Consider the following 27,932-nt stretch of genomic DNA (forward strand, 5'->3'; position numbering starts at 1 on the left):
GCATCCCTAGTATCCAATTTAATTCATCTTATATTTAGCAAAAATGATGAGATCCTTGCAGATCTCCCAGACTGAGAGATGAGGAGATCTCAGGAGAGACCAGATCCACATTTCTCTTGGCAGAGGAGCCACTGAAAACTTCAGCAGACACCAGGGAACATCTTCAACCTGCTGGAACACTAGAGGCACCTTTACTAAAAGCAGGATCCTCTCAGATAACTGGAACTCGCCTGTTCATCAGATTTCCTCTTCCCACTCCTAGTCTCACTTACTCCAGGGTGCCCGAGCCCTGAGACATCAAAGCTGGAATCTGTTCCTTCCCTGCGAGTGTCCCCAGACACATGATGACGTTGGAGGGAAACCTAGCTCTCCCCTCCCGGGGCTGCCACCCCCAGCCCCAGCTGCACGCCTCTGGGTTTGTGCTCGGCTCCCCCTGTGGTTCCTCTCACTGTGTCTCCCACAGCACAGTAGTACACAGCTGAGTCTGATAACTGCAGTGAGGATTTGTGCAGGTGGAAGGAGTAGTCCTTGTTGACAAGAGTGGCGTGAAAACCTTCATGCTCCATTCTCTGGTTTTCTGCTCCACTTTTCAACAGAAGCTGAGGACCTTGATTGAGATACTGGACGTACCAGAAAAGGACATCCAAATAGTTGGCTTGGTAGTTGCAGTTCAGGGTCAGAGATGAGCCCTCAGAGAGGATAACTGGTCCCTCTGTCTGTGTAACTGAGTATCCATTCGTCCTTCCTAAAATAAGTAAGATGTGTTATTTAGGAATATGTCAACAGGACAGTCCCGGGAGGAAGTGGGGCTAGAGATCTTCACCAAGATCTAGGAACAGAAAATAATTTTAAAAAAACAAACATCACTTACTCACAGTTATCAGCAAGACCACCACAGTCACTGAACAAGACACCAAGAGCATGGCTGGTGAGCTAGGAGTAAGACAAAGTCCTTGGATGCACCCCGGATGTCAGGGTGACTCCAGTTTTAGAACCTGGATTCTGAGAGGATCTCCTGGGAAATCCTTGCTCCTTGGAAAGACAGCCTTCCTGCCCTGCAGCAGTTGCAATAATGAAGAGGGAACAAAATATGCACCTGTCAAACCACTTAGGTCATGTGGAAAATAAGCCTCATCTGAAGAAAGATGCGCCCTCTTGTGGTTAGTCCAAGCATTGGCAGTTTGCATCATGGCTCTCACATTTGACTCCTTTTCTCAGGATATTTAAAGTTAAAAGAGAAGATTTTGAAGTTTTTACCTCAAAGAAATCTTAAACTTTTGATGTGATTGTTGCACTAAGTATACTGCATTATAACATGGAGTACAGCTTTTTTAAAAATTACATTGTATTTTATAAATTTGTATACATGTGTCATTTATAAATAAAATTAAACTCAACTAATAAAAGTAATAGTAAATATAGGCAGAGGCATGAACATCGGGTTTGTGATAAGGGATGAGATTGCAGGCAGGAGTCCTCAGGCTTCCCAAGGCCACTCTGCATGGGATCTGCTTGGCCTGTCATTACCTGTGTTACCAAGATGCCACCCAGTTTATGTTCTCAGATCTCCACACCATGATGCTAGTTCATCCCACAACTATCTGCAACCCAGACAGTTACCTTGGTCTTCTAAACAGGACTTTTGCATGCTCTCCAGTGGACAAAGGGAGCAAGGGGTATCCTGACCTCCTCATCCTTTTCCATCACTGCCTCTTTGAAGGCTGGTGAAGTTGCAACAGGAGGGCACCCCACACACATCAGAGTCAGTGTGAGCAGGATATAATGCCCTCTTTGTTAATTCACAGAGATTTTGTGGTTTATTTATTACTGGAGTATGGTGTAGAGTCATGCTAATTAATAATGCAGAGAGCTGTCTTAGATGCCTGAAGGGACCAGATTCTTCCAGCTGTTCTCTCAGGCATAGAGAGCCAAGCACCCTAGCCAGGTAGTAAACCGTATTGTGACGTTTCACAAACATACAACAATTGTGAATGTGTCCTAAGAAAACTGAAACCACTCATCCAAGACTATATAGCTGATCAGTGACTGAGTCAGGATTTTACACAGAAGTGCTGGCACTGTGGCACAGTGGGTTAAAGTCCTGGTCTGCAGTGCCAGCAACCCATATGGGCACCGGTTTGAGTCTCAGTTGCTCCACTTCCAATCCAGCTCTCTGATATGCCTGGGAAAGCAGTAGAAGATGGCCCCCAAGTCCTTGGTACCCTGCACCCATGTGGGAGACCTAGAAAAACTCCTGGCTCCTGGTTTCAGTTTGGCGCAGCTCTAATTGTTGCAGCCATTTGAGGAGTGAACCAGTGGATAGAAGACCTCTCTCTCTCTCTCTCTCTTTCTCTCTCTGCCTCTGCCTCTTTGTAACTCTGCCTTTACAAATAAATAAAATAAACCTTTAAAATAGAAGAAGTGCTGGACTCTTGGGCCCATCCCCTTGAATGTGTACTGCCAGGTGGTGATTACCTCCCCCCATTTGTTACCAACACAAAAACACTAGCTCCTCCCTGGGAAGTTATTTATTGTAAATTCTGCTACACCCAGTCATGTCTTGGCTCCCTCCTCATCCTCTCCCTGGGTTGTTGATCAATGCCCTGCCATCCTCTCAGTGCCTTTCTTCACGTGACTCTTACCCAGACTCAGATTATCAGCATCTTTCACAGTGCACTGACTCTTGAAAAATGTGATGAAACTCCTGAATGATACCCACACTCTAATAACACAGCAAAGCAGGCTGTCTCAGGGAGTTTATGAACTTAAGAAGCCCATCCACAGTTACCACTGGGCCTCCCCGTATCCCCTTCTGATTGACATGTCCCAGGGCCAGTGACCAGAGTCCATCATTCCCTGATCCCAAATTTCTCTGCTGTGCTGATTGTGATTAGAGTACGGCATTTGCGTGTCCAAATACTGACGGAGTCTATGGTCACAAAAGGCTTCCATAGCCTTGGCAGCCCATGGCAAGAGCCTTGTGTGATCACTGACGTCATAAATAAGAGTGTTAGGCCTCAGAATCAGCCCTTAAGGCATTTGGATCTGGCTGAAGAGGATATGAGAGTATTTTAGGCATGGAAAGCCAAGACACTCTGGGAAAAAAAAAAAAGAAAAGATGAAGAAGAAGACCTAAATGAAGGATCTCTGCGAGTGAGATCCCAGTGGAAAGAACGAGGCCATCAAAGAAGGAGGTACCTTTCTCTGAAGGGAGGAGAGAACTTCCACTTTGACTATGACCCTGTCAGAATAAGATCGAAGTCGGCGAACCCTAAAGGCTTCCATAGCCTCGGCAACTCATGACTAGAGCCTAGGGAGATTACTGACGCCATAAACAAGAGTGTTAAATTGTTAAATCAACATCAAGAGTCACTGTGTACTTACGTCCCATGTGGGATCTGTCCTTAATGGGTTATCCAATGTGAAGTAATGCTATAACTAGTACTGAAACAGTATTTTTACACTTTGTGTTTCTGTGTGGGTGCAAACTGATGAAATCTTTACTTAATATATACTGAATCGATCTTCTGTATATAAAGATAATTGAAAATGAAAAAAAACACCTTGGTGTTAAATTGGAAATTACATAGAAAATTAATCATTTTTTAAAAAAATATCATGCAGGATCTCTGTCATTAATGTGCTGTACACTGTTATTTAATGCTATAACTAGTACTCCAACAGTATTTTTTCACTTTGTGTTGCTATGTGAGGGCAAACTGTTGAAATCTTTATATATACTAAACTGATTTTCTGTATATAAAGAGAATTGAAAATGAATCTTGATGTGAATGGAAAGGGAGAGCGAGTGGGAAAGGGGAGGGTTGCGGGTGGGAGGGAAGTTATGGGGGGAGCCATTGTAATCCATAAGCTGTACTTTGGAAATTTATATTCATTAAATAAAAGATTAAATAAATAAATAAATAAGAGTGTTAATTGTTAAAGGGAGAACAGAAGTCGCTGTGCACTTACTCCCCATGTAGGACCTCCATCCCTAATGAATTGTACTATAAGAATCGACTGCAAATTTTGTTTCGCAAACTGTGCTCTATATGTTGTGTGTGTGTGTGGGTGCAAACTGTTGAAATCTATGCTTAACATGGAATTGGTCTTCTGTATATAAAATCAAGCTAAAAATGAACCATAATAAAGAAGGAAATCAGAAAGGGAGAGGGAGGTAGGATGGGAGTTGGGGTGGGAAGGTGGGTATGGGGGAAAGAACCACTATATTCCTAAAATCTATAAAAATGCATTCATTAAATAAAAACTTTTTAAAAATAAATAAGTCATAAAAAATAAAGTAATACATTTGGACTGGGAGTCCCTAAGACATATAGAGCCCTCAAATTCTCTTGTCTCGTTGTCTAAATTTCTTCCCCTTTCTTCCCACAAACGTTTTCTGTGTACTGCTCCCAAGCCTCAAATATAAGCAGCATAGTGATCGTATCACCACTGGGGCAGTGACTCTACGTGGCATGGAACAAGGAGACACCAACACTAGCCCCAGATGAAGTCAGCCAAAACCCACAGATTCTGCCATTAGGAACCAAACATGCTATGACATGAGGGATCTCTCCTTCTTGATAACAATCGAAAGTCAGTTAAGAAAGGAAGTAATACACAGATAAATGAAATTGATAGAAATGAGTGTTGCTGTGGCAAAAAAAAAAAAGGAAATGACCTAAATGAAAGATCTCTGCAAGTGAGATCCCAGTGGAAAGAACAGGTCATCAAAGAAGGAGGTACCTTTCTCTGAAGGGAGGAGAGAACTTCCACTTTGACTATGACCTTGTCTAAATATGATCAGAGTCGGTGAACTCAAAAGGTCTCCATAGCCTTGGCAACAATGACTGGAGCCTAAGGTGATTACTGATGCCATAAACAAGAGTGTCAATTTGTTGTCAACAACAGGAGTCACTGTTCACCTACTCCTCATGTAGGATCTCTGCCCTTAATGTGCGGTACATCGTGATTTAATGCTATAACTAGTACTCAAACAGCATTTTTCACTTTCTGTTTCTGTGTGCATGCAAACTGTTGAACGGTTTACTTAATATATGATAAATTGATCTTCTGTATATAAAGATAATTGAAAATGAATCTTGATGTTTATGGAAAGGGAGAAGGAGTGGGAGAGGGGACAGTTGCAGGTGGGAGGGAAGTTATGGGGGGGGGAAGCCATTGTAATCCATAAGCTGTACTTTGGAAATTTATATTCATTAAATAAAAGTTAAAAAAACAGGCATCTGAATGACAAAAAAAAAAGAAATGACAGTGTTGGCTACATAATAATAATAAAGATGTCCTCAGCTCACAACATATGCCTGGCATCAATAGCTGTAAGTTCCTGTTTTTAAAATCAGTTACAAAGGGATGCACTCATTGAATCCCACACAGAGAGTAATAAGGGTGTAAATCCATCCTTGTGATACCACTGACTTACAGTATGTAAGTAGCCAGTGCAGAATGATCATCTAGTTACAAGATGAGAAATTATAAAGAAAACAGGTAAGTGTTTATCCCTATCATCATCATCATCATCATCATCATCATTTTTAAAAATATTTTATCAACACAAAGAGAACAGATTTCATGTATTTCATATGTACAATTCCAATAAGATCAGCACTGTGGCTTAGTGGGTTAAGACGCCACCAGTGGTGCCAGCACATTATACAAGCACAAGTTCGTGCCCTCTTCCAATCCAGCTCTCAGCTTATGGCCTGGGAAAGCAGTAGAAGACACACAAGTGCTTGGCCCCTGCTCCCATGTGATAGACACACAAAAATCTCCTGACGCCAGACTTTGGATCAGCTCAGCTCCCTACATTGTGGCTGTTTGGGAAGTGAACCAGAAGATAGAAGACTTCTCTGTCTCTGTCTCTCTCTCTCTGTCTCTCTCTCTCTCTCTCTCTCTCTCTCTGTAACTTTACCTCTCAAATAAATAAATAAAATCTTTTTTAAAAAAATAGTTGGATAGATAGAAGTCACAGGTCCCAGTGTTACATAGCACAGTGTGGCAATTTTTCTCATGGTTATGTGTAATATTCTGTATAAAGAATGAAGAGGGGGCTCCAAAATGGCGGAATAGGGAGGGAGCTCACTGAGAGTCCAGGAAAAGATAGTTTAATAAAAGTGGAGATAGTGAAGTCTCAGGGTTGAGTTTGGGAAAAAACTGCACAGGGAACTGTTCCGGAATTAGAGGGACCTGGTGGATCAACGTGGAGGCCATGGGCACCCATGGCTCAGGAGCCCTGCTGCTGAGAGTCTCCTCCACACCAGCACTGGAAAGAGAAGTGAGGCGGAACCACAGCAGCCTGAGACACTGGCAGAAAAGCAGCAGGAAGAGCCTAGAGGGAACGAGGCTTGAAGCCAGTGGGTAAAGTACACCACATTAACTACAGGAGAGAAAAAAAAATAAAAGGCAAGATATGGAGGATTCTCTCACTCATACACCTTACAAAGGCATGCAAGACAATAGAGCAGGTGCCATTTTAGACATATGTAACAGCTGTGCCAGCTCGGGGCTGCACCCACCCTCAGCCAAATAGAAACACCTGACTCTGGTGGGGAGTAATAACAGGACCTAGTGAATGTGTGGAGCTTATGACCTGGGACTCTAAAAAAAAAAAATGAGGGCGTGTGGGAGAACTCACAGTATGGCTGAGAGGTGAGTAGTCTCGGTGGGAGGCTCACAAACTTGAGTGTCCTTGGCTACCCAGTGAGAGACATTGCAGGGGAATCTGAGCTTACACTGAAAACTGCACAGATCCTTTGTGTGGTCCTTGGGACAGAGCAGATGAATATTATACCCAAAGGGGCTAGCGCTCGGGCACTGATTGCCATCGAGGAGAAGAGCTCAGCTGAGCAGAATTACTACCCTTCTGAATAAAAAGAGAGAGAGAGAGAGAGAGAAGAATTACCACGCCAAACATGGGTGTGTCACCTTTGGCACACGCTTAACCCTGAAGAACTGAACAGAGCTATCTGGCCACACCCACCACAAGCCTCTAGAGATTCACCAAAAGCAGAGAGTCCACTTAATCTAGAGTAATAGTATAATGAGAAAAGTCACCACAACGGGGAAAAAAAAAAAAAGAAGAAACCAAATGATATCACCACAATGCCAAACAACAAACACAAAAACTGAGCAAACAAGAACAAGGAAGACAACATGATGCTCCCAAATGAACAAGACACTCCAATACAAGATTATGAAGATGATGAGATAGAAGAAATGCAAGGTATGGAATTCAAAAAAATTTATGATAAGAACAATTAAAAGTAATCAAAAACAAATGTATGAAGTACAGAAATCCATAAAGGACAGGACAGAAAATCTCTCTCATAAAAATGAAATAAGAAGAAGAAATCAAAATGAAATGAGGAATTTAGTAGAACATGAAATTGAGATATTGAAGAGAAATCAAAATGAAATGAAGAATTCAGTTGAAAGCCTTAAAAACAGAATCAGTGAGGCAGAAGAGAGAATATTGGACTTAGAAGACAGAGAACAGGAAAGGAAACAGGCAAACCAAAGACAAGAAGAGGAAATTAGAAATCTAAAAAATATTGTCGGGAATCTACAGGATACTGTTAAAAAAAACCAACATTTGGGTTCTAGGAGTTCCTGAAGGCATGGAGAGGGAGAAAGGATTAGAAGGCCTTTTTAGTGACATACTAGCAGAAAATTTCCCAGGTTTGGAGAAGGACAGAGACATCCAAGTACAGGAAGCTTATAGAACCCCTAATAAAAATGACCAAAAGAGATCCTCACAACGACACGTCATAATTAAACACACCACAGTGAAACATAAAGAAAAGATCTTAAAATGTGCAAGAGAGAAATGTCAGATTACTCTCAGAGGATCTCCAATTAGACTCACAGCAGACTTCTCATCAGAAACCCTACAAGCTAGAAGGGACTGGTGAGATATAGCCCAGGTACTAAGAGAGAAAAACTGCCAGCCCAGAATATTATATGCAAAGCTCTCATTTATGAATGAAGGTGAAGAAAGACCTTTCACAGCAAACAGAAACTGAAAGAATTTGTCGCCACTCTTCCAGCCCTGCAAAAGATGCTTAAAGATGTGTTACATACAGAAACACAGAAACACGGTAACCAATATGAAAGAAGGTAAAGGAAGAAAACCACACAGCAAAAGATCACAGGAATCTCAAACCATATATTAGAAAAAATCTTTGGCAAATGGCAGGGCAAAGTTACTACTTATCAATAGTCACATTGAATGTTAATGGCTTGAACTATCCAGTTAAAAGACACCGATTGGCTGATTGGGTTAAGGAACAAAACCCATCTATTTGCTGCTTAAAAGAAACACAGCTTTCCAAAAAAGATACATACAGACTGAAAGTGAAAGGCTGGGAAAAGATATACCATGCCAACAGAAATGAAAAAAGAGCTGGCATAGCCATCTTAATATCGGACAACATAAACTTTACCACAAAAACTGATAAGAGAGACAAAGAGGGGCACTATTTAATGATTAAGGGATCAATGCAACAGGAAGATATAATGATTATCAATGTATATGCACCTAATTACAGGGCACGGGTTTATTTAAAAGATTTGTAAAGGGACTTAAAGGGAGACCTAGACCCCAATACAATAGTACTGGGGGACTTCAACACTCCACTCTCAGAGATAGACAGATCAACTGGACAGAAGATTAACAAGGAGACAGAAGACTTAAATGAAACTATAGCCCAAATGGATCTAACAGATATCTACAGAACTTTTCATCCTACACATAAAGCATTTACATTCTTCTCAGCAGTAGATGGAACCTTCTCTAGGATTGACCACATACTAGGCCATAAAGCAAGTCTCAGCAAATTCAAAAGAATTAGAATCATATGATGCAGCTTCTCAGACCATAAAAGAATGAAGTTGGAAATTAGCAACTTGGGAATCCCTAGAGCGCATGCAAACACATGGAGATTGAACAACATGCTCCTGAATGAACAGTGGGTCATAGAAGAAATTAAAAGAGAAATCAAAAATTTTCTGGAAGTAAATGAGGATAACAGCACATGATACCAAAACCTATGGGATACAGCAAAAGCAGGGTTAAGAGGAAAGTTTATAGCTATATAGGTGCCTACATCAAGAAATTGGAAAGGCACCAAATAGATGAGCTTTCAATTCATCTCAAGGATCTAGAAAATCTGCAGCAAACCAGACCCAAATCTAGTAGGAGAAGAGAAATAATTAAAATCAAAGAAGAATTCAACAGGACTGAATTCAAAAAAAACATTACAAAAAATCAGCCAAACAAGGAGCTGTTTTTTTGAAAAAATAAACAAAATTGACACCCCATTGGCCCAACTGATTAAAAAAAGAAAAGACCCAAATCAATAAAATCAGAGATGAAAAAGGAAACGTAACAACAGACACCACAGAAATAAAAAGAATCATCAGAAATTACTATAAGGACTTGTATGCCAGCAAACAGGGAAATTATCAGAAATGGATAGATTCCTGGACACATACAACCTACCTAAATTGAACCATGAAGACATAGAAAACCTAAACAGACCAATAACTGATACAGAAATTGAAACAGTAATAAAGGACCTCCCAACAAAGAAAATCCCAGGACCAGATGGATACACTGCTGTATTCTACCAGACATTTAGAGAAGAACTAACTCCAATTCTTCTCAAACTATTCAGAACAATTGAAAAAGAAGGAATCCTCCCAAATTCTTTCTATGTAGCCAGCATCACCTTAATTCCTAAACATGAAAAAGATGCAGCACTGAAAGAGAATTACAGCAATTTCCCTGATGAACATAGATGCAAAAATCCTCAAAAAAAATTCTGGCCAATAGAATGCAACAACACATCAGAGATCATCCACCCAGACCAAGTGGGATTTATCCCTGGTATGCGTGATTGTTCAATGTTCGCAAAACAATCAACATGATACACTACATTAACAGACTGCAGAAGAAAAACCATATGATTCTCTCAATAGATGCAGAGAAAGCATTTGATAAAATACAACACCCTTTCATGATGAAAACTCTAAGCAAACTGGGTATGGAAGGAACATTCCTCAATACAATCAAAGCAATTATGAAAAACCCAAGGCCAACATCCTTTTGAATGGGGAAAAGTTGGAAGCATTTCCACTGAGATCTGGTACCAGACAGGGATGCCCACTCTCATCACTGCTATTCAATATATGTCTCGAAGTTTTAGCCAGAGCTATTAGGCAAGAAAAAGAAATTAAAGGGATACAAATTGGGAAGGAAGAACTCAAACTATCCCACTTTACAGACGATATGATTCTCTATTTAGAGGATCCAAAGAACTCTACTAAGAGACTATTGGAACTCATAGAAGAGTTTGGCAAAGTTGCAGGATATAAAATCAATGCACAAAAATCAACAGCCTTTGTATATACAGGCAATGCCACGGCTGAGGAAGAACTTCTAAGATCAGTCACATTCACAATAGCTACAAACACAATCAAATACCTTGGAATAAACTTAACCAAAGATGTCAAAGATCTCTACGATGAAAATTACAAAACCTTACAGAAAGAAATAGAAGAGGATACCAAAAAATGGAAAAATCTTCCATGCTCATGGATTGGAAGAATCAATATCATCAAAATGTCCATTCTCCCAAAAGCAATTTATACATTCAATGCAATACCAATGAAGATACCAAAGACATTCTTCTCAGATCTGGAAAAAATGATGCTGAAATTCATATGGAGACAAAGGAGACCTCGAATAGCTAAAGCAATCTTGTACAACAAAAACAAAGCGGAGGCAACACAATAACAGATTTCAGGACATACTACAGGGCAGTTGTTATCAAAACAGCATGGTACTGGACAGAAACAGATGGATAGACCAATGGAACAGAATAGAAACACCAGAAATCAATCCAAACATCTACAGCCAACTCATATTTGATCAAGGATCCAAAACCACTCCCTGGAGTAAGGACAGTCTATTCAATAAATGGTGCTGGGAAAACTGGATTTCCACATGCAGAAGCATGAAGCAACACGCCTACCTTTCACCTTACACAAAAATTCACTCAACATCGATTAAAGACTTAAATCTATGACCCAACACCACCAAATTATTAGAGAGCATTGGAGAAACCCTGCAAGATATAGGCACAGGTAAAGACTTCTTGGAAAATACCCCAGGAACAAAGGCAGTCAAAGAAAAATTAACATTTGGGATTGCATCAAATTGAGAAGTTTCTGTACTTCAAAAGAAACAGTCAGGAAAGTGAAGAGGCAACCGAAAGAATGGGAAAAAAATATTTGCAAATTATGCAACAGATAAAGGGTTGATAACCAGAATCTACAAAGAAATCAAGAAACTCCACAACAACAAAACAAACAACCCACTTAAGAGATGGGCCAAGGACCTCAAGAGACATTTTTCGAAAGAGGAAATCCAAATGGCCAACAGACACATGAAAAAATGTTCAAGATCACTAGCAATCAGGGAAATGCAAATCAAAACCACAATGAGGTTTCACCTCACCCCGGTGAGAATGGCTCACATTCAGAAATCTACCAACAATAGATGCTGGAGACGATGTGGGGAGAAAGGGACACTAACCCACTGTTGGTGGGAATGCAAACTGGTAAATCCACTATGGAAGTCAGTCTGGAGATTCCTCAGAAACCTGAATATAACCCTACCATACAACCCAGCCATACCACTCCTTGGAATTTACCCAAAGGAAATTAATTTGGCAAACAAAAAAGCCATCTGCACCTTAATGTTTATTGAGCTCAATTCACAATAGCTAAGACCTGGAACCAACCCAAATGCCCATCAACAGAAGACTGGATAAAGAAATTATGGGACATGTACTCTATAGAATACTATACAGCAGTCAAAACAATGAAATCCAGTCATTTGCAACAAGATGGAGGAATCTGGAAAACACTATACTGAGTGAATTAAGCCAGTCCCAAAGGGACAAATATCATATGTTCTCCCTCATCAGTGACAACGAACCGAGCACCAAAGGGGAAACCTGTTGAAGTGAAATGGACACTATGAGAAACAGTGACTTGATCAGCTCTTGTCTTGACTGTTGATGTACAATGTAATACTTTATCTATTTTAGCATAATATTGTTCTAGTGTAGTGTTCTAGTATAGTACTAGTGGTTGAACTCTGTAATTAACACACAATTATTCTTGGGTGTTTAAATTTTAGCTGAAGAGTGATCCCTGTTAAATATAATAGTGGGAATAAGAGAGGGAGAAGATGTATAATTTGGGACATGCTCAATCAGACTTGCCAAATGGTGGAGTTAGAAACGTGACAGGGGATTCCAATTCAATCCCATCAAGGTTGCATTTACCAATGCCATCTCACTAGTCCAAGTGATCAATTTCAGTTCACCACTGATCATTTTGATAGGTCTAAGAGTCAAAGGGATCACACAAACAAGACTAGTGTCTGTTAATACTAACTGATAGTATAAAAAAAGGGAGAGAACGATCCAACATGGGAAGCAGGATACACAGCAGACTCATAGAATGGTAGATGTCCTAAATAGCACTCTGGCCTAAGAATCAGCCCTTAAGACATTCAGATCTGGCTGAAGAGCCCATGAGAGTATTTTAGGCATGGGAAGCCAAGACACCCTGGAAGAAAAAAAAGAAGACCTAAATGAAAGATCTCTGCGAGTGAGATCCCAGTGGAAAGAACGGGGCCATCAAAGAAGGAGGTACCTTTCTCCGAAGGGAGGAGAGAACTTCCACTTTGACTATGACCCTGACGGAATAAGATCGAAGTTGGTGATCTCAAAAGCCTTCCATAGCCTTGGCAACTCATGACTAGAGCCTAGGGAGATTACTTACACCATAAACAAGGGTGTCAAATTGTTAAGTCAACAACAGGAGTCACTGTGTACTTACTTCTCATGTGGGATCTGTCCTTAATGTGTTGTCCAATGTGAAGTAATGCTATAACTAGTACTGAAACAGTATTTTTACACTTTGTGTTTCTGTGTGGGTGCAAACTGATGGAATCTTTACTTAATATATACTAAATCGATCTTCTGTATATAAAGATAATTGAAAATGAATCTTGATGTGAATGCAATGGGAGAGGGAGCATGAGATGGGGAGTGCAGGTGGGAGGGAAATTATGGGGGGGAAGCCATTGTAATCCATAAAATGTACTTTGGAAGTTTATATTTACTAAATCAAAAAAAATCAAAAAAGAGAGGGAGGAAATGCTCAGTTTGGCACATGCTTACTTGGACTTACCTCTAATAGTAGAGCTAGAAACATGCCAGGGAATTCCAATTCATACCATCAAGGGGGCTTGCACCAATGCCATCTCCCTAGTCCAAGTGATCATTTCAGTTCATAATTGATCATAATGATAGGATTAAGAGTCAAAGGGATCACACAAACAAGACTAGTGTCTGCTAAAGCTAAGTGATAGAATTAAAAAGGAGAAAACAATCCAACATGGGAAGTGGATACAAAGCAGGTTCATAGAATGGCAAGTGCATTAAACAGCACTCTGGCCTCAGAATCAGCCCTTAAGGCATTCAGATATGGCTGAAGAGCCATGAGAGTATTTCAGGCATGGAAAGCCAAGACGCTCTGGCAAAAAAAAAAATGACCTAAATGAAAGATCTCTATCAGTGTGATCCCAGCAGTAAGAACTAGCCATTCAAGAAGGAGGTACCTTTCTCTGAAGGGAGGACAGAACTTCCACTTTCACTATGGCCTTGTCTAAATAAGATCAGAGTTGGCGAACTCAAGAGGCTTCCATAGCCTTGGCAGTTCATGACAAGAGCCTCAGGTGATTACTGACGCCATAAATAAGAGTGTCAGTTGTTAAATCAACATCAAGGGTCACTGTGCACTTACTACCCATTTAGGATCTCTGTCCTTAATGTGTTGTACTATGTGAATTAATGACATAACTAGTACTGAAACATTACTTTATATTTTGTGTTTCTGTGTGGGTGCAAATTGTTGAAATCTTTACTTAGTATATACTAAGTTGATCTTCTGTATATAAAGATAATTAAAAATGAATCTTGATGAAGAATGGGATGGGAGAGGGAGTGGGAGATGGGATGGTTGCAGCTGGGAGGGAGAATATGAGGGGAAAAAGTCACTATAGTCCAAAAGTTGTACTTTGGAAATTTATATTTATTAAATAAAAGTTAAAAAATGAAAAAAGAATGAAGAAGAACTGGTAGTCTCCAAACACAAAGAAATTATAAGAAAATGTTCTCTTTTAAAGCAATGTGTTAAAGTAATCTATTATGTTCTCTTGAGATCTGTTAAATTCTAATTGTTCAAAAACAGCTGAATTTTTATTAAGAATTATGGTTTATTTATTTTCAAAGATTTGAATAATCACCTTGTAACAATGATCAAATTTGGTCTTTCAAAAACACTGTGAAGTAAGCAAGTGCCTCTTGTTGGCTGATGAGTTTATTATTTTAAACATAGCAACTTAAAGACTTTTGTCATCCACAGATATATATGATTTGCTGCTCATAAAACTAAAGCATTGTTGGTTCTGTGTTTAGCTGTCCTCCTATAGGTTCCTATGGACTTTTTCCAGCCACTTCTATTGTATTCAGTAGTTTGGGATGGCTCTGTAAACAGATGAAGCCAATAATGTATTAACAGTACCAACTGAGAGAAAGTATGGTTAACTGAGGTTACTAAAAAAACAAAAAGCAATTCAAATCAATTGGCAATTTACAAAAAGAGTTAAAGATTTCAAAAGCTATTATTAAAATTGCTATATTGGTCTATTATGTTATATGTGTGCACATATTGTATGTCCACATGGGAAAATTTTATTAAGAGTTTTATTTTAATTGGCTTATAGATAGGATTGTCCATAAATTTAAGCTGCTAAAATTAATCAAAGATACGTTTTAATTTGTGGGACCTGAATCTCTGTATCATATGTTTTATAGTTGTTGGTAGAAAGAAACTAAAAATATTTTATATGTTTGTGCTTAAGTTTACTGGTTAAACAAACTACACCATGTTAGATATTTAAGAGGTGTTTCCAAATATGATTCTTAAAATTTATAGAAGGTATTGGACCTTCTGGTAAATGTGTTCTTAAGTTGTTATCTAATGGTTGAAACTGTTTGCTAAGTATTCATGTAATATTGCTATTGTCAGTAAGCAATCTAGGACTTGCTCCCTCATTTCTCTATTCTAAGCCCAACTTGTTCTTTCATTTCTCTATTCTCTTCAAGGTAGGAAACTAATTCTATTATGAAGGAATCTGTAGAATGCACAATTTAATCTTTAGACCTTATAAAAGAGATGGCTAACATTTTTCTGTAATAGCAGAGCCAAAATAAGGGCTTAAATTATAATTTCATAGCTAGATTTGCTTCACCATCAGCGAAGTATACAGTAAGTAGAAAAAAACCTCCCTTTCAGACCAAAGGAAAAGAAAGTTTTAAAGTGAGAATATAATTTTCCTCATGGGCATTGTCTACCTTAGAAAAAGTACTACAGAACATGCCTGTGACTATAGACTTGTAGTTCAGGCCACCGAAGATTAGAGATGGGACTTGGGCACTCCCTTGACTTGCATCCCCTGGTCTGCTTTAACACAAACCAGGAGGAAAAGAAAGCTCGGCATCAGAAGCAATGGGTGGCAGGCCTATTAATGGCTGATCTGTACAGTGATCTGCCCTCAAGGAGACCCAACAGGCCAGTCCACTGCAGTGGCTTTCAAAGTGGTAAGTCTGGGCTTCAGCAGAAGTCAGCTTGTGAAGAGCCCTGGCAGCTCTGCCAAGAGTTGGATCACTGGAAATGGACCTGCCCTGGAGTCGAAGGATGCCCAAGTCAGAGCCACAGATCTTATTGGCTCTAAGCTAAAAAGCCCTTCACTCAGCCCAACTTCCAAAGTGACCACCGCAGCTAAGGGGACAGCCAAGTAGGGTCAGCAACATTGCAGGCAGAACTGTAAATTTCTTGTTAGAGATGCCACCTGCCTTTAGCTGGCCAGCTCTCCTCCCAGGCCAGCCAAGTAATGAAAGTCAACAGGGTGACTTCCCCCAGGAGGTTCACACCTCCCTTAGGATGTACCCCATGTGAAGAGATAGATAGGTCTGGGCCTCTTAACTTACCAGGCCCCTTCTGTCAGGTTCTATTTGCCTCTAAATCAGAAAACTTAATTGTAGCTTAGACAGCACCTTTCTTTAGCTCCTCTAATTATCACTCTGTCCTTTGTTCTAGACCCTGTCTAGTGCACTTGGGCCTCATTCCTTTATAATCATAACCTCTACTCTACCATCAATGGCTCTACTCCCAACCTGTGTGTACTGATGGTCCTCTTCCCCACTTAATGCTGTATAATTGTTCAAACCTGGTAAATGCCACTCTTAGGATCATTGTTACTATCCTCACCCTGTCTTTTATGACCTTGTCTAAATATGATCAGAGTTGGTGAACTCAAAAGGCTTCTGTAGCCTTGGCAACTCATGATGGGAGCCTAGGGTGGTTACAGGTGCCATAAACTAGAGTGTCAATTTGTTGGGTCAACAACAGGAGTCACTGTGCAGTTGCTCCTCATGCGGGATCTCTGTCCTTAATGTGCTATACATTGTGATTTCATGATATAACTAGTACTCAAACAGTATGTTTCACTTTGTGTTTCTGTGTGGGTGCAAACTGTTGAAATCTTTACTTAATATATACTAAATTGATCTTCTGTATATAAAGAGAATTGAAAATGAATCTTGATGTGAATGGACGGGGAGAGGGAGCAGGAGAGGGGAGGGTTGCGGGTGGGAGGGAAGTTATGGGGGGGAAAAGCCACTATAATCCATAAGCTGTACATTGGAAATTTATATTCATTAAATAAAAGTTTAAAAAAAGAAATGATAAGAAAATGGAAGTGCTAGTTGCATGGGTTGATTGGCTTATACTGTGCATATGTATTGAAATATTTTAGTATACCCCATAAATTTACAGGTATTAATGTTAATCAAAGGAAACAATACAATCATTTAAATGAGTATTTTTAGATTACTAAATCATGTCTTTTAATTACTTCCAAAGTGGCTAACATGTGTACCCTCCCACCAGAGTTTGCCACCATCACTACATGCTTTGCAAATTTCTCTTTTTTAATTTGAGAAGCAGAAAGACAGACGTGGGGGGGGGGGGAGAAAGACACTATCCACTGAGTCCTCAGATGCCTCCTATGGCTGGAGCTGGGCCAGAACCTAAGCCAGGAACCAGGAACTCGTGAATAGCAGGGACCAAGCTGCTTGAGCCAATATGGTTGACACCCACTCTGCATTAACAGGAAGTTGGACTCAGGAGCCAGAGATGGGCATCAAGCACAGACAGCTAAACCTACGGACTAACCACTCGGCCGACTACACCAAGCTCCCTTGTTTCAAACTAGCATTGCAGGGATTCCTAAAACAGGTTTGAAAGATATTTATATACATTTTTGTCAACATCAATAGCTGTAAGAATTTTCCATGTCTTTGTGAGCGATGTGGCTTTTCAAATTGCCTCATCATACCATATAAACATTTATCTGTCTGGATATTCACGTTCATTTTCATCTATGAAAATAAAATTATTTAGGAAAATCACAAACCAATTGTCAAATTACTGACAAAATAAAAATTAACAGTCATTTTGATGTAATTTAGGTATTTATCTCAAAATGATTTTGCTCTTAACATTTAGATATGGAACCTTTTAATTTTCTCTGAATTTCTTCCATTGTTTTTAAGCTCACAAATCCTTCCCTGTTCAGTTACTTAATTAATACACATTAACCTTTTTACTAAGAACTTCAAGATTTAATTAGTTTGATTGATCCAAAATCAAGTGAGGTACTTGATTTACTTGTTTACCACAATTTATTTTTTATTCATTGGTGATTTCACAACCAGTCAACTTTTTCTCAAATATTCAACTTTGTGATACTCACACTGGAGTGTTTTTTTAGAATGTCCTTATATTATACTACAGAAAATCCCCATCGCCAACAGCAACAACAGATGAGATATCTTCAGCCCTCACTGCGGGTTTGGGTAGAGGCTGCAGGTGCCTGGGGAGCACTGTGTACCAGCTGCACAGAAGTAGGTGGCTGAGTCTGCAGGACGGGCAGCTCCAATGCGCAGGGAGAGACGCTTGTCTTTCTTGCTCATGAGGACAGTGAGCCTTTGCTCTTCTTTCTTATCCGCATTTGAGAGAATATTTATAAGGAACTGGAGACCTGCTCCAGGTTCTTGCTTATACCAATAGAAGTAGGAGGTGGCACTGTCTGTGTAAGTGCAGTTCATAACACAGCTGTCTCCCTCCCGGACACTCAGGAAAGAAGGACTCTGCTCCACCGTCTCTCCTCCACTCACACCTGTGCCAAAGGAGAAGTCAGACATGATTGTTGGGTCATCACTCCCCGAAGATTGCATTATTTTTCCTCAAGGTGATTTCAGACAGCCTAGAAAATGCCAGCCTCCTCCTCAGACTTCTAATGAACATTTACTAAGTTCCCTTGTCCCCAAAAAGCTTCCAACTCACAGTGCAGCTGCAGCCACAGGAACAGGAAGAAAGGTCCTGCAAGCGTCCTCATGGTTCTGCCCATCAGGACCTGCGATCTCCAGCCAGGAAAGCTACGTCTATCACAGAGGTCTCCTCCTTTGCTCCAAGGCACAGCGGATTTCAAACTGCACAGGCATCTGCTTCTGTAGAAGTCAACCAAAAAGAGCCTGTCCTATACAGGGGTCTGCAGAGACGCTCTGCCCTCTTGTGGTCAGACACTCAACTGCTAAACCACTAAATAGATTTCTTTCATCCTGATGGATATCTTTGAGAAAATACAGAAATCAGCATAGGCCATGAAGCAAGTTCCAAGTTTGTCTCCAATCAGAAGTTATGTAGATTAGCAGAAAGTTAACATAATGAAAACGTAGGGTCCAGAATTTCACTTCATCTTCTCAGTACACTACGGAGTCATTTTAAAAGAATTTGAGGAAGCCAGCACTATAGCACAGCAGGTTAAAGCCCTGGTTGGCCTCCCATAAAACGGGTAATATTTCAAGTCCTGGCTGCTCCTCTTCTGAGCCAGATCCCTGCTAATGTGCCTGGGAAAGCAGTAGAATATGGCCCAAGTCCTTGGGCTCCTGCACCCAGATGGAAGACCCAGAAGAAGATCCTGACTGCTGGCTTCAGATTGGCCCAGCTCCAGCTGTTGTGGCCATTTTGGGAGTGAACCACTGGATGGAAGACCTCTCTCTCTCTCTTTCTCTCTCTCTCTGTATGTGTGTGTGTGTTTGTGTGTGTGTAACTCTTTCAAATAAAAAATATACATCTTAAAAAATATAGAAAAACATGTACACATTTCAAAAATGTAGGTATATATGTATATACATTAAATGCACTTTAGAAATTTTTATTTTGAAATTATAATCAGATGGGGTTGTGGGACAGTAGCTAAGTTGCTGCTAGAACAACCAAAACTTATGTCAGAGTGCCTGGAATCTAGTCACATCTTTGATTCTAACCACTTCCTGCTAATGTGCATGCTGGGAGTCAGCAGATGAAGGCTCAAGTACTTGGATCCAATATGGAAGGAACAGATGGAATCCTGGACCCTGGTTTGATCTAGTCCAGTCCTGGTTGTTACAGCCATTTGGAAAGTGAAACAGGGGTTGGAAGATTCTCTTTCTCTCTCTCATTAAAAAATAAAAATAAGAAAACATTTTAAAAAACAAATTGTGGGAAACAACCACAGCAGATAAGAGCTGGAATAGGTGGCAGCTTGGAGATGCAGGTGAGACCGGACTGCAGCAAACCACAGTGATATAGCCAGAGGGAGAGCATGGCAAGAGTCTGGACTGGTGCCCTGGGTGCCAGCAGTTGTTAAGGGTTGCCCATGGACCCAATGGAAGTATAGGAGGCACATTTTTCTCACCCCCACTTCCCCACAACATCAACCATTTGCCAGCTGAGAATGGGCAGGTGCCATTTTGGGTTTGGGCAGGGCTGCAGAAGACTTTGTACGAGTGCGTAGCAATTGGCTGAGACAAGATGCAATCTTCTTGACATTACTGGCAGCAGTGGCAGTGAGAGAACAACATTCAGCCAGTGGCTCTTGTGAATGCATGTGATCCAGAGATTCTAGCAGAGGGAACAATCCACAGCAGGTAGGAAGTAAGTGGGCAACCATGCCCAAGGCTCCCGAGATCAAGATGCCTAGGCAGAGCTATCTTGGGGAATATCTGTCTCTGTTGACTGGACAGTCCAGTAGGGCAGAGAGAAACCTTTGCACCCAGTGAATGTGGGAGACTTGTGTAATGAGTCCATGAGGACTCAGTGGTTACATGAGAAGGTACAGGGTGTAGCTGGGTCTCTGAGCAGTCACTGGGTGTGGCTCCACACATTCAAAGCTCTTTGGTTACCTAAAGCAAATCATTCCTTTGGGAACTGTGTTCACAGTGAGGATTGTACAAACCATTTGTGCGGTTCACATGGTGGAGCGGATGACTGCAGATTAAGGACTAACACCCAACATTACTCACCTTGGAAGAGAGAAGGTGAGGGGGTGATCACACCAACATTCCCCCCCTCCACTTCTGTTTACAAGAGATCAACCATACCCAACCATACCCTGGATACTTGCCCCACCCTAGAGCACTAACCAGAGCTCACTGGCCACAACCACCACACCTCTCTTGGTATTCACTGAAAGTGAAGATATTCCATCAAGCCACAGAGGCATAGCTCAAAGATAAAAGCCATCAGAGGAAAAAAGCAACCATCAAATGCACAAATGCCTAAAAACAAATGTAGAAGTTCATGAAACAAGAATAAGAAAGACAATATGAGGCCCACAAAAGAATGCATTTCAATATTAGAATGTGAAGATGAAGAGATGGAGGATAGGCCAGAAATGGAATTCAAAACTTAGTCATAGGGTTACTCAAAAGCAATCAGAAGCAAATCCACAAACTAAAGAAATCAATATATGACATGAATGAAAATTTTTCCCATGAAATTAAGATTTTAAAGAAAAATCAAAATGAAACAGTAGAAATGAACAATCCAGTAGATCAAATAAAAAATGTGATAGAGAGCCTTACCAGAAGATTTGGGGAGGCAGAAGAAAGAAAATCCGAACTAGAAGACAAATCTTTGGAAATCTTACAGTCAGAAATAAAATAAAAACAACAAGAAGAAGATAGGGAAAAAAAGTATTAGAGATTTATGGGATACTATCAAATGAACCAACATACCGTCTTAGGAGTTCCTGAAGGAAAGGGAAGAGAGAATGGACTAGAAGGCATATTTAGGGAAATAATTACAGAAAATGTCCCTCATTTGGAGAAAGAAAAGAACGTCAAAATAGAGGAAGCATATAAAACTCCTAATAGACATGACTAGAAAAGATCTTCACCACTACACATTGTAGTCAAACTTTCTACAGTAAGACATAAAAAAAAAGATTCTAAAATGTGCATGAGAGAAATGCCAGATTACTTTCAGAGGATCTCCAATTAGACTCAAGTTGACTTTTCATCAGAAACCCTATAGGCTAGAGGAAAATATCAAGATATAGTCTAAGTCTAAATAGAAAAAAAACTGTCAAAAATGAATACTGTAGGAGGGCCTGTGCTGTGGCTCACTAAGTTAATCCTCCACCTGCAGTGCCGGCATGCCATATGGGCACCAGGTTCTAGTCCCGGTGGCTCCTCTTCCAGTCCAGCTCTCTGCTGTGGCCCGGGAGGGAAGTAGAGGATGGCCCAGGTGCTTGGGCTCCTGCACCTGCTTGGGAGACCAGGAGGAGGCACCTGGCTCCTAGCTTCAGATCAGTGCAGTGCACCAGCAGCGGCCAATTTGGGAGTGAGCCAATGGAAGGAAGACTTTTCTGTCTGTCTCTCTCTCTCTTCTCTCTCTCTCTCTCTCTCTCTCTCTCTCTCTCTCTCTCTCTCTCAATGTCTAACTCTACCTGTCAAGTAAAAAAAAGTTTAAAAACAAAATAAGAATACTGTACCCTGCAAAGCACTCATTTATGAATGAAGGTGAAATAAAGACCTTCCACAACAAACAGAAATTGAAAGAATTTGTCATCACAAATACAACATTACATACATGCTTAAGGACATGCTACACATCAAGTGTCTGGTAATAATAATAGACAGAACAAAAAAGAGGGAATGTCCAAATGGGAAGCAGTCCACACAGCAGACTTATAGAATAACAATCACTTTAAGTAACACTCTGACCTCGGAATCAGCCCTTAAGACATCTGGATGTGGCTGAAAAGCCCATGAGAGCATTTCAGGCATGGAAAGCCAAGACACTGTGGCAAAAAATATCCTACACCAAAGATCTCTGTGACAGAGATCCCAGTACAAAGAAGGGGCCGTCAAAGAAGGAGGTACTTTTCTCTGAAGGGAGGGCAGAATTTCCACTTTGCTTATGGCCTTGTCTAAATACTGATGGAGTTTGTGGTCACAAAAGGCTTCCATAGACTTGGCAGCTCATGTCAAGAGCCTAGGGTGATCACTGATGTCATAAATAAGAGTGTTCATTATTAAATTAACAACAGGAGTCACTGTGCACTTACTCCCCATGTAAGACCTCTGTCCTTATGAGTTGTACTATGAGAATTAACTGCAAAACTTGTTCTCAAACAGTACTTTCTAAGTTGTGTGTGTGTTGTGGGCTGCAAACTGTTGAAATCTAGCTTAGTATAGAGTTGGTCTGCTGTATATGAAGTTAATTAAAAATGAATCTTAATGAAGAATAGGATGGGAGAGGGAGTAGGAGGTGGGATGGGAGTGGTGGTGGAAGGGTGGATATGGGGGAAGAACCACTATATTCCTATAGTTGTACTTACAAAATTTGCATTTATTAAATAAAAGCTTTTAAAAAAGACATGCTACAAACAAAAACACAGAAAGATATCCATCATTATGAAAGGATGTGAAGACAGGATATCCCCCAGTAAAAGCACAAAAGAAATCCAAAGTAAACAATAGGAATATTTATGGAAAAATGGCAGGGCCAAGTGGTTACTTATCAATAGTCACCTTGATGGTAATTGACCTCAACTCTCCATTTAAAAGATACAGACTGGCTGAATGGACTAAAAAACAAACTCATCTATTTGCTGCCTACCAGAAACACATTTGTCCAACAAAAATACACACAGACTGAAACTGAAAGGATGGAAAAAGGTATTCCAAGCTAATGGAAAGCAAAAAAGGGCAGGTGTTGCCATCCTAATATCAGACAAAATAGACGTTAACATAAAAACTATCAAAAGAGATGAAAAAGGGCACTATATAATGATTAAGGGATCAATTCAACAGGAAGATATGACTATAATAAATGTATATGCACAGAATTACAGAGTGGCTGACTACTTAAAATAAATGTTAATGGATCTCAAGTGAGACATAAACTCCAATATAATATAAGTGGGGGACTTCAACACCCCATTTTCATCAATGGACAGATCAACTAGCCAGAAAATCAACAAAGAAAGAACAGAGCTAATCAACACTATGGACCAAATGGACCTAACTGATATCCACAGAACTCTTCACTCCACAATAGCAGAATACACATTCTTCTCATCAGTGCATGGAACTTTCTGTAGAATAGACCGTATGCTAGGCCATAAGCAAGTGTCAACAAATTCAAAAAAACCAAAATCATCCCATGCATCTTCTTTGACCACAATGGAATGAAGCTAGAAATCAACAATTCAAGAAATCTATAGATCAGATGCAAACAAATGGAGACTCTTCAACATGTTCCTGAATAAACAGTGAGTCATAGAAGAAATTAAAGATATATCAAAAAATTTCTGGAAATGAATGAAGATGACAATACCTCATATCAAAATTATGGGATACAACACAAGCAGTGTGAAGAGGGAAGTTTAGAGCAATCGCTACCTAAATCAAGATATTGGAAAGGTACCAATAAATGAGCTATCAATGCATCTCAACAATAAAACAAACACCAAATTAGTAGGAGGAAAGAAAAAATTAAAATTAGAGAACAAACAAACAAAATTGAAACAAAAAACAACACAAAAGATCAGTTAAATGAAGAGCTGTTTTTTGAAAAAATTCACAATATTAAAAAAAATACATAATATTGATACACCATTGGCCCAACTAACAAAAAAAAAAAAACACCCAAATCAATAAAATCAGAGGCAAAAAAGGAATTGAAACATCAGATACCACAGAAATAAAAAGAATAATCAGGAATTACTATGAACATAGAATAAATATATAGATTCCTAGACACATACAATCTACCAAAACTGAGTCATGAAGACATAGAAAACATTAACAGGAGCTGGCACTGTGCCATGGCAGGTAAAGTCACCACCTTCAGTGCCGGCATAAATATGGGCACTGGTTCAGTCCCAGCTGCTCCACTTCCAATCCAGTTCTCTCCTGTGGCCTGGGAAAGCAATAGAAGATGGTCTAAGTCCTTGGACCCTGCATCTGTGTGGGAGACCCAGAGAAGGCTCCTGGCTCCTTGCTTTGGATCAGCACAGCTCCAGCCATTGCGGCCAACTGGGGAGTGAACCATAGGATTACATTAAGCTGAGAAGCTTTTGCACTGCAAAAGAAACACTTATAAGGGGCCGGTGTTGTGGCATATTGGCTGAAGACATCGCCTGCAGTGCCGGCATCCCATGTGGGCAACAGTTCAAGTCCTGGCTGCTCTTCTTCTGATCTAGCTCTCTGCTATGGCCCAAGAAGGCAGTGGAAGATGGCCCAAGTCCTTGAGCCCCTGCACTGCATAGGAGACCTGGAAGAAGCTCCTGGATTCTGGCTTTGGATCAGCCCAAATCTAGCCATTGTGGCCATTTGTGGAGTGAACCAACAGATGGAAGACCTCTCTCTCTCTGCATCTGCCTCTCTCTAATTATCCCTTTCAAATAAGTAAATAAATCTTTTAAAAAAAAAAGCACTCAGCAAAGTGAAGAGGAAACAAACAGAATGGGAAAAATTATTTGCAAAATATAAAACTGATAAAGAATTAAAAACTAGAGGATATAGAGTCAAGAAACTCAACAATAACAAAACAACCCAGTTAAGAAATAGGCAAAGCACTTAAACAGGCATATGAAACTATCTGTATAAAAGGTAATATCAGAGTTCAGAAATACCATCCCTCACCACAAGTATAGGAGGAGAATGGCAGAAGAAAGAAAAGAGTGACTTGCGGCCGGCGCCGTGGCTCAACAGGCTAATCCTCCGCCTTGCGGCGCCGGCACACCGGGTTCTAGTCCCGGTCGGGGCACCGATCCTGTCCCGGTTGCCCCTCTTCCAGGCCAGCTCTCTGCTGTGGCCAGGGAGTGCAGTGGAGGATGGCCCAAGTGTTTGGGCTCTGCACCCCAGGGGAGACCAGGAGAAGCACCTGGCTCCTGCCATCGGAACAGCGCGGTGCGCCGGCCGCAGCGCGCTACCGCGGCGGCCATTGGAGGGTGAACCAACGGCAAAAGGAAGACCTTTCTCTCTGTCTCTCTCTCACTGTCGACTCTGCCTGTCAAAAAAAAAAATAAATAAATAAAAATTAAAATTAAAAAAAAAAGAAAAGAGTGACTTGCAAAAATTAAGTTTCACATGATTGAGCAAATGCAAGATTCTCAATTTAGAATATGTGGAAATAATTCAAAGTAGTGGTCTTGTGAAATTTAATAGCTATCAAAATTTATCAAAGAAGGGACACCAAATATTATAAATGATTTATTTGTCATTCCAGCCAGTCTGCTTGGTTTTTAACTTCCATTTGCATGGAGATCTTTTTCATCCTTTAACTTTCAGACTGTGCACCCTTATCGGTGTAGTGTGTTTCTTGTAGGCAGTATATACATGGGCCCTGGTTTTTTTTTTAAATCCAGATTTTATTTATTTTTATGACAGAATTACATTTTAATTTTTACCTTGTATTTTACTATTTTCTCATACCATGTATTAATAATTTCACAGAAAAGTCAATAAACATACTAAAAAAGTATGAAGACATTTCAATCAAGAAGAGAATTCTCTAACCTTGACAACATGCCCACAAAGGGAGAAAACTTATTTTTGCCAGTAAGGTAAACCCTAGAGCCTGAGATCTAACTGAAGATCACTAACTCCCAACAAGAAATCATTCAAAATGTTCTAACATTTATTGGGTCACTTGGAACCTGAATTTCTTTCAAATGTTTTTAAGTGTCAATCTATTGAAGATATAGTGCTGAAAATCCTGGGCTCAAGTGTCAAAATTAAATAGAGCAGATCTTCAAATTCCATTGCAGATGTTCTTTTTTTATTCTTTTCATTGAGTTTTATTTATTTATGAGTGGGGACTGGTTCTGTTGCTCAGCAGGTTAAGCTACCACTTATTGTACTGGCATCCCTTAGCACAGCACCAATTCAAGCTCTCTGCTCCACTTCTGACCAGATTCTGCTAACATGCCTCAGACTGCAGCAAAAGATAGCACAAGTTCTTGGACCACCACTGCCATCAGCCTAGCCCAGATACAGCTCTTAGCACCATTTGGGGAGTGAACCATGGAATGAATGATGGAACTATTTATCCCTCCCTCTCACCATCTCTCCCTCCTTCCCTCACCCATTCTCTTTGTCACTCTGCCTTTCAAATAAATAATCTTCATTTTTTAAAAAAATGAAGAGAGAGAGAGAGATCATAGAGGTGCTGGTTCACTCCTCCCAATGACTGCAACAGCCATCCTGCAGGTTTGGGTACAGGCTTCGGGTGCCTGGGGAGCACTGTGCTGAGGCTGCACAGAAGTAGGTGGCTGAGTCCACAGCATGGGCAGCTGCGATGTGCAGGGAGAGATGTTTGTCCTTCTTATTCATGAAGACAGTGAAGCTTTTCTCTTCTTTCTTGTCCATACTTGAGAAAATATTTAAAAGCAACTGGAGGCCTGCTCCAGGTTCTTGCTTATACCAATAGAAGGAGTTGAAGGTGCTGTCTGTGTAAGTGCAGCTGATAACACAGCCGTCTCCCTCCCAGACACTCAGGAAAGAAGGACTCTGCTCCACCATCTGTCCTCTACGCACACCTGTGCCAAAGGAGAAGTCAGACACGATCATCAAGGCATCATTTCCCAAAATTTTTTTTCCACAATGATTTCAGGCAGCCTAGAAAATGCCAGCCTCCACTCAGACTTCTAATGAACATTTGCTAATCGCCCTGATCTCCCAAAGCTCCAAACTCACAATGCAGCTGCAGCCACAAGAATAGGAGGAAAGGTCCAGCAAGAGTCCTCATGGTTCCACCAATCAGGACCCGCAATCTCCAGCCAGGAGAGCTACATCGATTATCAGTTATCTCTTCCTGTTCTCCTAACACCAGCCATTTTTCAAACTGGCTACGCAGGAACCTGCTTCTGTCTTTAACCTGCTCTTAGAGAAGCCAAGCAAAAAGAGCCAGTCCCACATCGTGCTGCCCTCTTCTGGACAGATCCTCAACTGTTAAACCACTTACCAGATCCTCTCACCCTGATAGGCATCTTTGGAGAACAAGGGAAACAGCAATGAGTCACATAAACCAAGGTCCAAGTGTGTCCCCAATCAGAAATGATGAAGTTTGGCAGAAAGAAACGTGATGAAAATGTGGGGTTCAGGATTCCACTTCATCTTCTCAGCACACTTCTGAGACATTTTAAATGAACTTGAGGGTACTGGTTTGTCAGCAACAGGCTTAGTCTACTTGATCAGGAAAATGCTGGCATCCACTGACTACTTCAGAAATAAAGTCCTCCCTCCTCTTACCCCTTCTACTTATTAAACTGGACACAGAATCCCTCAGACAAAACAACCATCTTGATTCAGTCTAATAGGAAATCTCTTTCTACAGGTCACATATGTACCCACAAAGATTGTAATAAAATT

At 40.5% G+C, this 27,932-nt stretch overlaps 3 gene segments (V, D, J or C); all 3 read right to left on the reverse strand.

The window, feature by feature from the left end:
• Positions 1–362: 362 nt before the first annotated feature.
• On the reverse strand, positions 363–923 carry LOC133770510 (T-cell receptor alpha chain V region RL-5-like). The segment is given in 2 exon segments: positions 363–745; positions 872–923. Coding segments are annotated over 2 exon segments (435 nt in total).
• A 17,142-nt stretch (positions 924–18,065) lies between these two features.
• Positions 18,066–18,622, reverse strand: LOC133770511 (T cell receptor alpha variable 5-like). The segment is given in 2 exon segments: positions 18,066–18,403; positions 18,571–18,622. Coding segments are annotated over 2 exon segments (390 nt in total).
• A 121-nt stretch (positions 18,623–18,743) lies between these two features.
• On the reverse strand, positions 18,744–27,309 carry LOC133770512 (T cell receptor alpha variable 5-like). The segment is given in 3 exon segments: positions 18,744–18,856; positions 26,753–27,100; positions 27,258–27,309. Coding segments are annotated over 3 exon segments (513 nt in total).
• Positions 27,310–27,932: the final 623 nt, after the last annotated feature.

The sequence above is a fragment of the Lepus europaeus genome, chromosome 11, assembly GCF_033115175.1.
Source record: "Lepus europaeus isolate LE1 chromosome 11, mLepTim1.pri, whole genome shotgun sequence".
Lineage (NCBI taxonomy): Eukaryota > Metazoa > Chordata > Mammalia > Lagomorpha > Leporidae > Lepus > Lepus europaeus.